The sequence below is a fragment of the Bubalus bubalis genome, chromosome 3, assembly GCF_019923935.1.
Source record: "Bubalus bubalis isolate 160015118507 breed Murrah chromosome 3, NDDB_SH_1, whole genome shotgun sequence".
NCBI lineage: Eukaryota > Metazoa > Chordata > Mammalia > Artiodactyla > Bovidae > Bubalus > Bubalus bubalis.
Window position 1 is genome coordinate 136,455,866 of NC_059159.1, and position 13,773 is coordinate 136,469,638.

The 13,773-nt window shown below is 41.2% G+C and overlaps 1 protein-coding gene across 1 annotated transcript in view; it reads right to left on the reverse strand.

Moving 5' to 3' along the window:
• The window catches only part of SMU1 (SMU1 DNA replication regulator and spliceosomal factor), a 29,370-nt gene extending 15,925 nt beyond the window's left edge, over window positions 1-13,445 (reverse strand). The window contains exons 1-4 of the mRNA XM_006066705.4: window positions 13,292-13,445; window positions 9,972-10,182; window positions 8,306-8,458; window positions 7,114-7,224 (exon numbers count right to left, since the gene is read on the reverse strand). Coding sequence (XP_006066767.1) covers window positions 7,114-7,224; window positions 8,306-8,458; window positions 9,972-10,182; window positions 13,292-13,317 — 501 coding nt within the window. The 5' untranslated portion in view covers window positions 13,318-13,445. The remainder of the gene's footprint in view (window positions 1-7,113; window positions 7,225-8,305; window positions 8,459-9,971; window positions 10,183-13,291) is intronic.
• Window positions 13,446-13,773: the final 328 nt, after the last annotated feature.

Below are 13,773 nucleotides of genomic sequence, written 5' to 3' on the forward strand. Positions count from 1 at the left end.
GGCATATGGCAATGATAAAATCTGAATGAAGAGCAGTTAGCATCCAGGACCTATCTCAACCCTATGCAACAGGCGACTGCCTTGCCCAAGCCTCAAGAGAAGCTGCATGGTCGATTTTCTGGAAAAGCTGAGATCCTGTGGTATGGAAAAAGGCAGAGCTGAGGGGCAGAGTGTAAGTAAGAAGCTACACGAAAACAGGGGGATTAAGTGCAGGCTTGTACGCTAAACAGGGAGATTTCTCTAACCTCCACCCCCAGGCAGGAAACTAGAGGAATACTCTGGAAAAGCTGATCAGTCCAAGAGAATATATCTACCGACACATGAGAAGCTTCACTCAATCAATCTTATCAATTCTCAAACCACCTTCCATCCCTTCTCACACAGTTCCCAGCTTTTCGGTGCTTCACTCTGAAATCTGAGGGGAGTTTTTTTTTAACACTGGCACCAAAACAAACAGGTAGAAAAAAAGGAACTCAAAGAAAGTAGGGACACAATAGGGAGGAAAACAGTTTTAAAACTTGAATAGAGACCCACTGTATAGCACAGACAACTGTATTTAATATCTTCATCTTATAATGACCTATAATAGAAAAAAAATCTAAAAATTATATATATTCAGTTATATATGTATATACACATATATATAAATATATAGAGAGAGAACGAGAGAGAGGGGAAAACAGGGAGGGCGGGAGGGAAGGAGAGAAAAAGAAAACAGCATCACTTTGCCACAACCTGAAAATAACACATCAATGTAAAATCAACTATGCTTCAATTTAACACACCAACAACAATAAAAACAATTCAGGAAAAAAGTAACTTGCACTATCATCCTAGTTTTCCTATTTTAGGGGACTCAATTTCTATGTGTAAGAACTACAGAATGACTGAATAATGAACCAACTACCTTACCCATTATCCCACCCCCACCCCCTCCTTTAGTTTCTGCATAATTTCTCAACAAATGGAGCATGCTCTTGCTGCATACACAGTTTGGGAGCTAGGCATGAAATTTAGCCATATTAATGGTGGAAGAGTATGGGGCACCAGATCAAATTATGCCATTCCCACCAGTGATAACTTTCTTTAAAACATCACCCTAAGCTTCTGTTCGGAGAAGGCAATGGCACCCCACTCCAGTACTCTCGCCTGGAAAATCCCACAGACGGAGGAGCCTGGAAGGTTGCAGTCCATGGGGTCGCTGAGGGCTGGACATGACTGAGAGACTTCACTTTCACTTTTCATTTTCATGCATTGGAGAAGGAAATGGCAACCCACTCCAGTGTTCTTGCCTGGAGAATCCCAGGGACAGGGGAGCCTGGTGGGCTGCCATCTATGGGGTCGCACAGAGTCGCACAGAGACTGAAGCGACGTAGCAGCAAGGCTCTGTTCCTGTTGTGTTCTTAACACATCCCCACCCATCAACAGAAAATTGGATTAAAGATTTACTGAGCATGGCCCTGCCCATCAGAACAAGACCCAGTTTCCCCTTCAGTCAGTCTCTCCCATCAGGAAGCTTCCATAAACCTCTTATCCTTCTCCATCAGAGGGCAGACAGACTGAAAACCACAATCACAGAAAACTAACCAATCTGATCACATGGACCACAGGCTTGTCTAACTCAATTAAACTATGAGCCATGCCGTGTAGGGCCACCCAAGATGGACGGGTATGGTGTAGAGTTCTAACAAGAACTGAGAAGGAAATGGCAAACCACTTCAGTATTCTCATCTTGAGAACCCATTAACAGTATGAAAAGGCAAAAAGATAGGACACTGAAAGATGAACTCTCCAGGCTGGCAGGTGCCCAATGTGCTACTGGAGATCAGTGGAGAAATAACTCCAGAAAGAATGAAGAGATGGAACTAAAGCAAAAACAACACCCCATTGTGGATGTGACTGATAATGGAAGTAAAGTTCAATGCTGTAAAGAGCAATATTGCATAGGAACCTGGAATGTTAGGTCCATGAATCAAGGCAAATTGGAACTAGTCAAACAGGAGACGAGAAGAGTGAACGTCGACATTTTAGGAATCAGCGAACTAAAATGGACTGGAACGGGTGAATTTAACTCAGATGACCTTTATATCTACTACTGTGGACAAGACTCCTTTAGAAGAAATGGAGCAGCCATCATAGTCAACAAGAGAGTCCGAAATGCAGCACTTGGATGCAATCTCAAAAATGACAGAATAATCTCTGTTCATTCCCAAGGCAAACCATTCAATATTACAGTAATCCAAGTCTATGCTCCAACCAGTAATGCTGAAGAAGCTGAAGTTGAACGGTTCTATGAAGACCTATTAAGACTTTGTAGAACTAACACCCAAAACACATGTCCTTTTCATTACAGGGGGTTGGAATGCAAAAGTAGGAAGTTAAGAAATATCTAGAGTAACAGGCAACTTTGGCCTTGGAGTACAGAATGAAGCAGGGCAAAGGCTAATACAGTTTTGCCAAGAGAAGGCACTGGTCATAGCAAACACCCTCTTCCAACAACACAAGAGAAGATTCTACATACGGACATCACCAGCTGGTCAATAACCAAAATCAGATTGATTATATCCTTTGCAGCCAAAGATAGAGAAGCTCTATACAGTCAGCAAAAACAAGACTGGGAGCTGACTGTGGCTCAGTTCATGAACTCCTTATTGCCTAATTCAGACTTAAATTGAAGAAAATAAGGAAAACCACCAGATCATTCAGGTATGACCTAAATCAAATCCCTTACGATTATACAGTGGAAGTGACAAATAGATTCAAGGGATTAGATCTGATAGACAGAGTGCCTGAAGAACTATGGACAGAGCTTCCTGACATTATACAGGATGCAGGGATCAAGACCACCCCCAAGAAAAAGAAATGCAAAAAGGCAAAATGGTTGTCTGAGGAGGCCTTACAAATAGCTGTGAAAAGAAGAGAAATGAAAGGCAAAGGAGAAAAGGAAAGATACACCCATTTGAATGCCGAGTTTCAAAGAATAGCAAGGAGAGATAAGAAATCCTTCTTCAGTGATCAGTGCAAAGAAATAGAGAAAACAATAGAATGGGAAAGACTAGAGATCTCTTCAAGAAAATCAGAGATACCAAGGGAAAACTTCATGCAAAGATGGGCACAATTAAGGACAGAAATAGTATGCACTTAACAGAAGCAGAAAATATTAAGAAGAGGTGGTAAGAATACACAGAAGAACTATACAAAAAAGATCTTCACGACCCAGATAATCACGGTGGTGTGATTACTGACCTAGAGCCAGACATCCTAGAATGTGAAGTCAAGTGGGCCTTAGAAAGCATCACTACGAACAAAGCTAGTGGAGGTGATGGAATTCCAGTTGAGCTATTTCAAATCCTAAAAGATGATGCTGTGAAAGTGCTGCACTCAATATGCCAGCAAATTTGGAAAACTCAGCAGTGGCCACAGGACTGGAAAAGGTCAGTTTTCATTCCAATCCCTAAGAAAGGCAATGCCAAAGAATGATCAAACTACTACATAATTGCACTCATCTCACACACTAGTAAAGCGATGATCAAAATTCACCAAGCCAGGCTTCAGCAATACGTGAATCATGAACTTCCAGATGTTCAGGCTGGTTTTAGAAAAGGCAGAGGAACCAGAGATCAAATTGCCAACATCCGTTGGGTCATGGAAAAAGCAAGAGATGTCATAAAAACATCTATTTCTGCTTTATTGACTATGCCAAAGCCTTTGACTGTGTGGATCACAATAAAGTGTGGAAAATTCTGAAAGAGATGGGAATACCAGACCACCTGACCTGCCTCTTGAGAAATCTGTATGCAGGTCAGGAAGCAACAGTTAGAACTGGACATGGAACAACAGACTGGTTCCAAATAGGAAAAGGAGTATATCAAGGCTGTATATTGTCACCCTGCTTATTTTAACTTATATGCAGAGTACATCATGAGAAACGCTGGGCTGGATGAAGCACAAGCTGGAATCAAGATTGCCGGGAGAAATATCCATAACCTCAGATATGTAGAAGACACCACCCTTATGGCAGAAAGTGAAGAAGAACTAAAGAGCCTCTTGATGAAAAGTCAAAGAGAAGCGTGAAAAAGTTGGCTTAAAACTTGAACATTCAGAAAACTAAGATCATGGCATATGGTCCCATTACTTCATGGCAAATATATGGGGAAACAATGGAAACAGCGACAGATTTTATTTTGGGGGGCTCCAAATCACTGCAGATGGTGACTGCAGCCATGAAATTAAAAGACACTTGCTCCTTGGGAAAAAAGTTATGACCAACCTAGACAGCATATTAACAAGCAGTCATTACTCTGCCAACAAAGGTACGTCTAGTCCAAGATATGGTTTTTCTAGTAGTCATGTATGGATGTGAGGGTTGGACTATAAAGAAACTGAGTGCCGAAAAACTGATGCTTTTGAACTATGGTGCTGGAGAAGACACTTGCGAGTCCCTTGGACTGCAAGGAGATCCAACCAGTCCATCCTAAAGGAAATCAGTCCTGAATATTCATTCAAGGACTAATGCTGAAGCTGAAACTCCAATACTTTGGCCACCTAATGCGAAGAACTGACATTTGAAAAGACCCTGATGCTGGGAAAGATTGAGGGCAGGAGGAGAAGGGGATGACAGAGGATGAGATGGTTGGATGACATCACCGACTCAATAGACGTGAGTTTGAGTAAACTCCAGGAGTCGGTGATGGACAGGAAGGCCTGGCGTGCTGCAGACCATCGGGTTGCAAAGAGTTGGACACAAATGAGCGACTGAACTGAACACTCTCCCTTGGCAAACATCTGCAACCTGCCTATGTACTTACCATGCCTCACCTCTCTTAATCTCCTCTAAGTTTTTTAATTTATCCTAATAATTGTTGGGCTTCCCTGGTGACTCAGACAGTGAAGAATCTGGCTATAATGCAGGAGACCTGGGTTCGATCCCTGGGTTGGGAAGATACCTTGGAGGAGGGCATGCAAAGCCACTCCAGTATTCTTGCCTGGATAATCTCATGGACAGAGGAGCCTGGCGGGCTAGTCCATGGGGCCACAGAGAGTTGGACACAACTGAGCGACTAAGAACAACAGTCCTTACTTTCTATCATACCAAAATTTACTAAATGCTGTTTACTATATAGTGTCTAAGCACAACAGTCATTACTTTCTATCATACCATGATTTACTAAATGCTGTTTACTATTTTGTGTCCATCTTTGCTACAAGAATATAAACTCCTCCAAGAAAAACATCTTTATTTCATGGATATATCACAAGTATCTAAACAATGCCTGGCACATATCAGGTGCTTAATACTTGTAGAATGAATGTACACATGGCCTCTCCTGATATTATCTTCTGTAGAAATTCTGAATGTGACTACCTCTTAACTATAGTAAAAAAAGGTTTTTTTATAAGACCTTAACATTAAAAATATTTCATATATACATTAAAAAAGATGCACAAATTCTATGAAACAAAACAATTTGTTAACATGCATATGTAAACTCTGGGTGGTAGGACTCTTATGACTTTTCTTGTATTTCAGAATAAACAATTAAAACCTTCAAAAAAAAAAGAGGTAAGAGACATTGCTTACACAAGCAAACTCTCAAAAATTTACCCCTGTGTACCCTTTCTTAGGAAGTTACCAGAAGTACTCCATTAAAACAAGGTTCTAAACTATGAGAAGGAAAACATGTTTCTGAAAAATATGACCCAGAACTCTCAATATGAAGATGAAAGAACTCCCAGTACAATCACTATGCAGAAAACCATGAGAACAACAGAGAGAAGGGCCTCAGGGAAAATATCAGCAAGCAGGAGGAAACAGAGAATTCTTACACTTATTGGAATGATACAGGATGAAGAAGCAAAAGTTACACAGAAAACTACGCAAAAGAAAGAAATTAAGCAATTGCTGCAAAGAATCATCAAAATTACATAAGAAATTAAATAGTTATTTTTTGTCTATGAGCAATAGTGATGTAAAAATAATGTAAACATTGAAATGATTTAACCAAAAGTTGTCATATAACTGTGCTGAAAACCCAGAGAAAGAAGAATGTGTGCATGTTGGGGGGAACAGGTAAGAGAGAAATCATCTTCCACTAAAGTCAACAGTTAATGTTTAAAACTTTTTCTAAAAAAAAAATCAAACTATGACATTATAAGCATGATATTCAGCTACAAAGGTAAATGCCAGAGTTAAAAATGGTTGTGGGAAGTAAGAAGGTAGAAAACGGCAGATGGAACTATTTTCTCACTAAAAGCCCTGAGAAGTCAAAGTGTTAGTCACTCAGTCATATCTGACTCTTGCGACCCCATGAACTGTGGCCTGCCATATTCTTTACCATTTGAGCCACCAAGGAAGCTCTAAAAACCCTGAGGTACTACTTCAATTATACCCATCTATCACTTCGATAAAAAGTAAATTAAGAAATAAAGCAGCTTATTTTTGAATTTCAGACACACTGTAAGCCTCTAACAGTAGCTTTTTGGCCCCTTTCAAAATGCAAATTGAGTGTAAACAGGATATTTACATCTCTGTTAATGACCTGTAACTCTGCTATTTATGTAACATCCATCACTCTAGATAGCTTTAGAAATAATAACGACAATGCTACTACTACTACTACTGCTTAAAAAAATAAACAAGAAACACCACTGGCAGCTACCATTTACTGCGTATTTAACAAGGTGCCAGTCAATATACAATTGCTTTAAGTATTTTATCTCATTTAATCCTTAGTACAACACCATGATGAGTAAATGGGATCAAAAAGTAAGGTAATGTGTCCAATACTGCATAGCTGGTAAGTGAGAGAGCTCAGATTCTAACTATGGCAAATATTTGTTCCAGTGTTCTGACACGATGATCAACAATGTCAAGACAGGACAATAAATTTTATTGTTACTCTAAATCTGTCTCCAGAGTGTATGCCCTTAACCGCTAATCTGCACTACCACTCCCAGGAAAGACGAATGTGGCATGGCACAGCTATCTGTACAAGCAGTTCTATAGATAGTTCCCAGTTCTTAGGTTAATTTCTTTAGCTCATACATAGAGTTTATACACATGAAACATTACCAGGAGTTCACAGGAATTTCAGTTCCAAAGACTTTAATTACCTGACCCAGCAATGCCATGAGACGAGATGGAGGCACCACGCTGACTTCCCCAGCTAAGGCCTGGGCGATGGCTGCTCTTCTCTTCTCTTTGCTACTGCCATCGGGGTATGCCTGAAAAGGGAAAGGGGCATAGCATCATTTCCAAGAAATGGAAAAAGATATAAATGTGCTTATTTTTAAAAAATAACAACAGTAATGAAGCAGAAACATTCAAAAATCAAAAGATAAAAAGAAACTACCCAGTTAAACAGAGGATTAATCAATTAGTTTTTTAAAATGACATCTCAATTCTACCCACTTGCATTTCAAAAGTATGAGCTGAGACAGAACTGAGGTCAGCCAATCCACACTGTTATTTCTGAAAAGAGCCTCATAATAATAATAAATAAATATATGTCAGAGTCTCATAATAATAAATATATGTCAATAATAACAAACTATGTAAAAGCCAGAGTTGTTTTTTCAGTTTTTTAAAAATCTGCAAAGCCAAGGATTCTTTTACATTCTTTAGTAATTTCTTTCAATCAAATGACTCCCAGCCCAGAAGTTCTTTAACAACTCTAACTTAAATTCTATCCTGGCAATATAAACTCCTTCCTTTATCCTCATGGTTTTCTTGAGTTTACTCTAACTTTTTGTTACTCAGGGCCTATTAAATTCTTCTTCCTCCTAGTTAGACAAGCTTCTGCTAAAAGGCTGGCTGAGAAAGGATGAAACTATATCTAAGGGTTTTGAAGAATAATAGAGTATCAATCATAATGCTCTACCAGGAGCATAAGCAGCTGAGAAGCAGAAACATAAGCTTTTAAGAAATAAAAGAACTGCAAGGAAACTGCAGTTGTTAAGAGCTAAGGACACAAATGCACAGTGAACACACCAACAGTAGAGCAGGGCTTCTGGGCAGGTACTTAGGCTAATAATGGAAACAACACCAGAATAAACTTTCTGCTGAACACATAATCCTATATGATAGGGTGTGTGCAGTAGAGAAGGCCCTCAGATACTCAGAAAATTGAACAAGACTACCCTCTTTAACATATGCAAATTTCAACCAATGTAAATAAACAAAAAAGTATCAGTGTAAAAATTATATCAAAATTACAAAAAGTATCCAATAACATAGTTTAAAAAAAGATCACATTATTGCACATTTTCAAAGTTAACAGCAGTTTTTTTTCATTATCAGTCTTACCTCTCGAGGATCGAAATAAGACCTGGCCAAGAGGTTTTCCAGGTGAATATACCGCTCTGGCTGTGTTTGTTTTAACATGATCATGGGGTCAGTCTGTCTCAGAAGAGATCTGGCAGCACCCAATTCTCGGAGCTCTATCAATTCCAAAACAACCTGTAAAATTGAAAGAAAGTGGCAGTTTCAATGCATTCTCTTAGCTCATTTTCTTTTTCAGTAAAATTTCTGACACAGAAATGGTCTGCCAAAGTGATTTCCAAATCACAAACCAGGAAATGCCCCTTTCCCTTTCCATAGGCAATTTCACACAGACAACTAAAGTAGTTATACAATAATAACTTCCATCCTTCCCTTTTATCTACCAATCTCCCCTCGTCTCAGGTATCTTATTCCAAACGTAAGATGCTAAAGAAAACTAAAGATGGAAATATATCCATGGGCTCCAGAGAAACTGTCCTTCTGTTACCAAAACTTTTTTAGGGAATTACTAAACCCACATGGATTTTAAAGAAACAAACCCATTTCCCTATTTTTACTTCAAACCACACAACATTCTTATTTCCAGAAAGTCTACTCGGTTCTGTTGTACAGATAAGCAATTTTATGATCTATGTGCTGGTTTCCTGGCATAGAGCATCTAAAAACCTTGGAATCTCCCCACTGATAAATACCCTTGCTATTCATGAGCCCTCTGCATCACACCTAGTTAAGCGCTACAAAGATGGCTCAGAATAGGAGCTGGTTACCACTAGGACCAACCACATGATTTGAGGGTTGCTGATGCTTTGAACCAGCCCAACCCCAAAGAAAGTCAAAGAACTGGGGGTTGAATGAAAAACTCTGGAGCTTCCTGGTTGATGAATACTTCCATGCCAGGCGACAGACTAACCCTAACTCCATGGGGAGAAGGCACTGGAAACTCTGGTTCAGTACCCTCCCAAACCTTACCCTATATGTCTATTTGGCTGGTACTGATCTCTTCCCTTGATAATAAAACTGCCATCATCACTATATCACTTTTCTGAGTTCTGCGTCATTCTACTGAAATATCAATTCTGAGTGGGTCATGAGGACACTTAAATTTGTGGCCAGTTGGTCAGAAGTGTGGGTGGCCCAAGACATCAACATATTGCTGGTGTGTGAAATAAAGACAGTCCTATAGAGGACTGAGCCCTTAACTTGTGGGGTCTACACCAACAAGTTAGTGGTTGGTTAGTGGAGGTTAGTGTCAGAACTAAACTTCAGTACACTATTTGGTGTACAGATGGTTGATGTTAGAATAGATCATATAATGGTTACTTGAGAAATAATATCAATTTGGGGAAATCTTGGCTTTTCCAAGAAGAGAGATAAAAATATGGAGTATTGGGGACTTCCCTGTTGGTCCAGTGGCTGAGATTCCACGCTCCCAATGCAGGGGACCCTGGTTCAATCCCTGATCAATGAACTAGATCCCGCATGCCACAACTAAGACTCAGTGCAGCCAAATAAATCAATAATAAATAAAATAAACATTAAAAAAAAATAGAGAGTAACACTCAAGCTTTGAAAGTAAATTTTAAGGGCTGTGACAGCCCAAAAGACTTGCAGAAATGCTTATGGATGCTCTCTGGTCAGGGAGGCCCACAATAAACCCAGGTCCAGGAATCAGCATCATCCCCACTCTTACCTGTTCATAGAGGTCAATGAGGGTTTTGTCTGGCAATTTCAGAGACTGTATAGCCTGTAAAACAGTATCCCAATGGCCACTATTAATGTCAGCCACAAAACTCTCAATGCTGTCCACTGTATTCAGAGACACAGTCGTCTCTTCCTGCAAGGTGGCTAGCGCCCGATGTAGACTGTTCTCCTTGAGGTACTGCATAATGAGCCGGATCACACTGAAAGAAGCAAGCATGTCATTCAGGTCACGGATCCTCACTCACCAAAGATGCCACAAATCTAGGCCCAGTTTATTTTTCTCTGCAGCCATCCTCCTTTCACTACCTGCTTTCCATTTATCACGTGAGTAAAACCTTCCCTCCCCCACCCCCCACACCATTGAATCTGAGTTACAGAAGACCCTGGGGATCATCCAGTTCCTACTTCGAACTCGTAAGTAGAACTGGGGTTCAGTGAGGGGAAGTAACTTGTCCCGTGTCTCAAAGTCAGTTAGAAAACAAGATAGTACCAAGAAGACTCTCATACTTGCAAGTTTCTTGTTAATTCATATGATTCCACTGTTGCACACTTTAGGAAAATATTTTAAATGCCAAGTTTCTTGTCAATTCATATGATTCCACTGTTGCACACTTTAGGAAAATATTTTAAACCTAGTCTAGTCACTGACACAGAATACTCTAAATGACTGGATGGTTTGGTCCATTTTTAAATGACAGCAAAAAAATATGAATTGAGACCTTTTTAACAGGGATTTGTTGAATACAAATAAGTAGAGCTATATTAGATGTAAATTCAAAACTAAGTTATGTGTCCTCAGAAAAATAACACCTACCCACTGCCATTATTACCAAAATTTCAGGACAAGTGAAATAAAAACATGTGAATACACTTTCCCACAGGAAAGAGGACCCAGACAATCTCCAAATATTGAGAGAACAAGCAACAATTTTCAGCATGTGACAGAAAACTTACAAGTTAAATATATACACAATTAAAACTTCTTAATCTTTGGCTTCGTATTAAGGAGTCTGGTGAATAATTTTCCATACAGACAGTAAAAGTTCATGTACATTGCTGTACTACACTGTTCTTCTCTTGCCTTAGAAGTACACATATGGCTCAAGCAAATTTCTACTGGACAGCACGAGTATCAGGGGTCACACTGTCCAGATTGGAAGAGATTTCAAATTGGAATTTAGTCTATTCTCTTGCCTGGGAGAGAAATAATAATCAAAAAACAATGACCAATGTTTACTTGACCAGTGTTCACAATATATCAGGTACTGTTTTAAGCATTTTGGATTCAGTCACTCCTCAAAACAACCCTATGAGGATGGCATTTACTCTTAGGTCCATTTTACACATAAGGATTTGGCCAGGAAACAGAGCTAAATGGAAAAAGGAAGATTCAAAGTGGCAGTGTGGCAAGTGAGCATATCTTGTTGTTGTTCAGTCACTCGGTCGTGTCTGACTCTTTGCGAACCCATGGACCACAGCACGCCAGGCTTCCCTGTCTTTCACCTTCTCCTGGAGCTTGCTCAAACTCATGCCCATTGAGTCAGTGATGCCATCCAACCACCTTGCCCTCTCTCATCCCTTTCACCTCCTGCCTTCAATCCTTCTCAGCACCACAGTCTTTTCTAATGAGTCGGCTCTTCGCAACAGGTGGCCAAAGTATTGGAGCTGCAGCTCAGTCCTTCCAGTAGCCCGGAAAGGAGATCAAACCCCCTCTTCTTAAAAATAGTTCTTGCATAAGGGAACTAAATACTGCTACTCACAGTAGTCTTTTCTTTCACGGGCCTTTAAGAGACCCCACCTTGGATCCCTGCTGTTCCAGCACCACACTGTTCCCCACAGCACACTTCTATTTACACTCCCCAAATGAGACACGATGCTTGCAAAGAACTCATATTTGGTAGAGCCAAAATCAAATTCACTTTCTTCTCTGTGTAATACATAAGAGTTAAAAGTTTTGGAGATAGATTGGGATTTGAATCAGAGCTCTGCCCTTACTGTGACTTTGGACAAGTCAGTTAACGTCTCTTTGCCTATTTCCTCATCTGTTAAGAAAAATACCTACTCTGTAGGGTATACAGATCAGTCTGTAGGGCTGATCAAAGAGAAGACGACACTGCTTACAGTGTGACTAACAGAGAAAATACTTAATAAACACAGCAATTATTGATAATAAAAAACATGCAGCAGCTCAGGGCTGGGAGAATGATCTATTCTCACTTTTGATTCAGGGTCTGAAGTATGGAATCCTTTCCAACTCCTAGCTGTCTTCATCGCCAGCACTCTCCATCACCCTTCTTTGTTTTACTTTTCTCCACAACACTTAACACCATCTGCGAGCCTATTTTACTTACTGCTTTTGTCTGCTGTTTTCCTTCCTCTTTCTATAAGGGCAATGACTTTGGTCTGCTTCATTCACTACCATATTCCCAGGGTCTAGAGCAGGTACACAGCAGACTTCAATATTTCCAGAATGAATAAACCTCCTTTCCTCTTACGGCAGATCTTGAGGACAAGTCCTCTCCCTTACACGCATGACGCAAATGTTAAATCTGCTGATTTAATTATTAAGCGTTGGCAAGAGCAAGTAGAGGATGGAGTCCTGGAGAAGTTCACTGGAGACTTTCTTCAGTCACTCATTAGTACCCCTCTCCCCCAAATCTATCATTCTCCTGGCCCAATTTCCACATTCTGTCCCTCCCTTGTGCCTACACAAAGCTCACGGGCCAACCAAAATTCAGCGCCACACGGAACCTGATAAAACAAGTAGTTCTTTCATTCCAAAGACAATTATTGAGCCTCTACGATGTACCAGGAACTGAGACTGTGATGAAAAGCAGCCCCTAGGCGCCGACATACGCTAGAAGGGTGGGCAAACGGTGACAATACCAGATTAAAAGCTAGGCAGAAGAAACCAGAGGGCCGTGTAAGCACAGGGAAGGAAACAAACCACCGTGCTCAATGGGGGCAGGAAGAGGGAAGGCTAAGAGTGCAGCCCCCTTGTGCAGATGAGACCGTAGTCCTAACTGGATGGCTAACTGCTCAGTCTCAGGGCGCATCAGGAGTCGGCGAGGGCTAGAACTCAAGATTTTGCAGGCACGTCCTACCCCTAGCCCCGCGCCGCCTTCCACCGGGCTTTGGGCTTTCCGTTCGCTCCTTTCTTGTGGGCCCGCCCCAGAAGCTTCTTTGTGGGGAAGTAAATACCCCTCCACTCCCCAACCTCTAGGACGCCTCCCTCGAGCAGCTTCCACCCCTCAACTCATCGACTCCCGGTCCGGCCACTTCGCGAACATCCGACACCATGAGACTCACTCGGAGGACTCGATTTCGATCGACATAGCGTTGTCTTTCCGAGCGCAGGCCCCACTCCACTCTCGGGCCCAGTCGCGCAACGCACCAACGCCACCTCCGGCGACTCACATACGTCACTTCCGCTCGACGACGACGCCGGCTCTGGAGGCGGTAAGTACGGAAGAGGAGTGAGGACTACGTGTGGGGCGGGGCAGTGCGGGGCGGGGCTTGCACGCAGGGCTGTGCGGGGCGGAGCTTCGAGGGCCTTTCAGAAGTCTGAATCTAAGCGCCTGGTCCAGAAAATTATCCATTCTCCCCAAAGAAAGAGTTGTTCTTAAAGGACTGCCTTTTAAATTTTTAGTTAGTCTAGATTTAAAGACAGGGCTGGCAGACATAGAGAACAGACTTGTGGACAGAGTGGGGGAAGGAGAGGGTGGGATGAATTGAGAGTTCAGGAGCATCATATATATTACCATAAACAAAATAGATAGCTAGTGGGAATT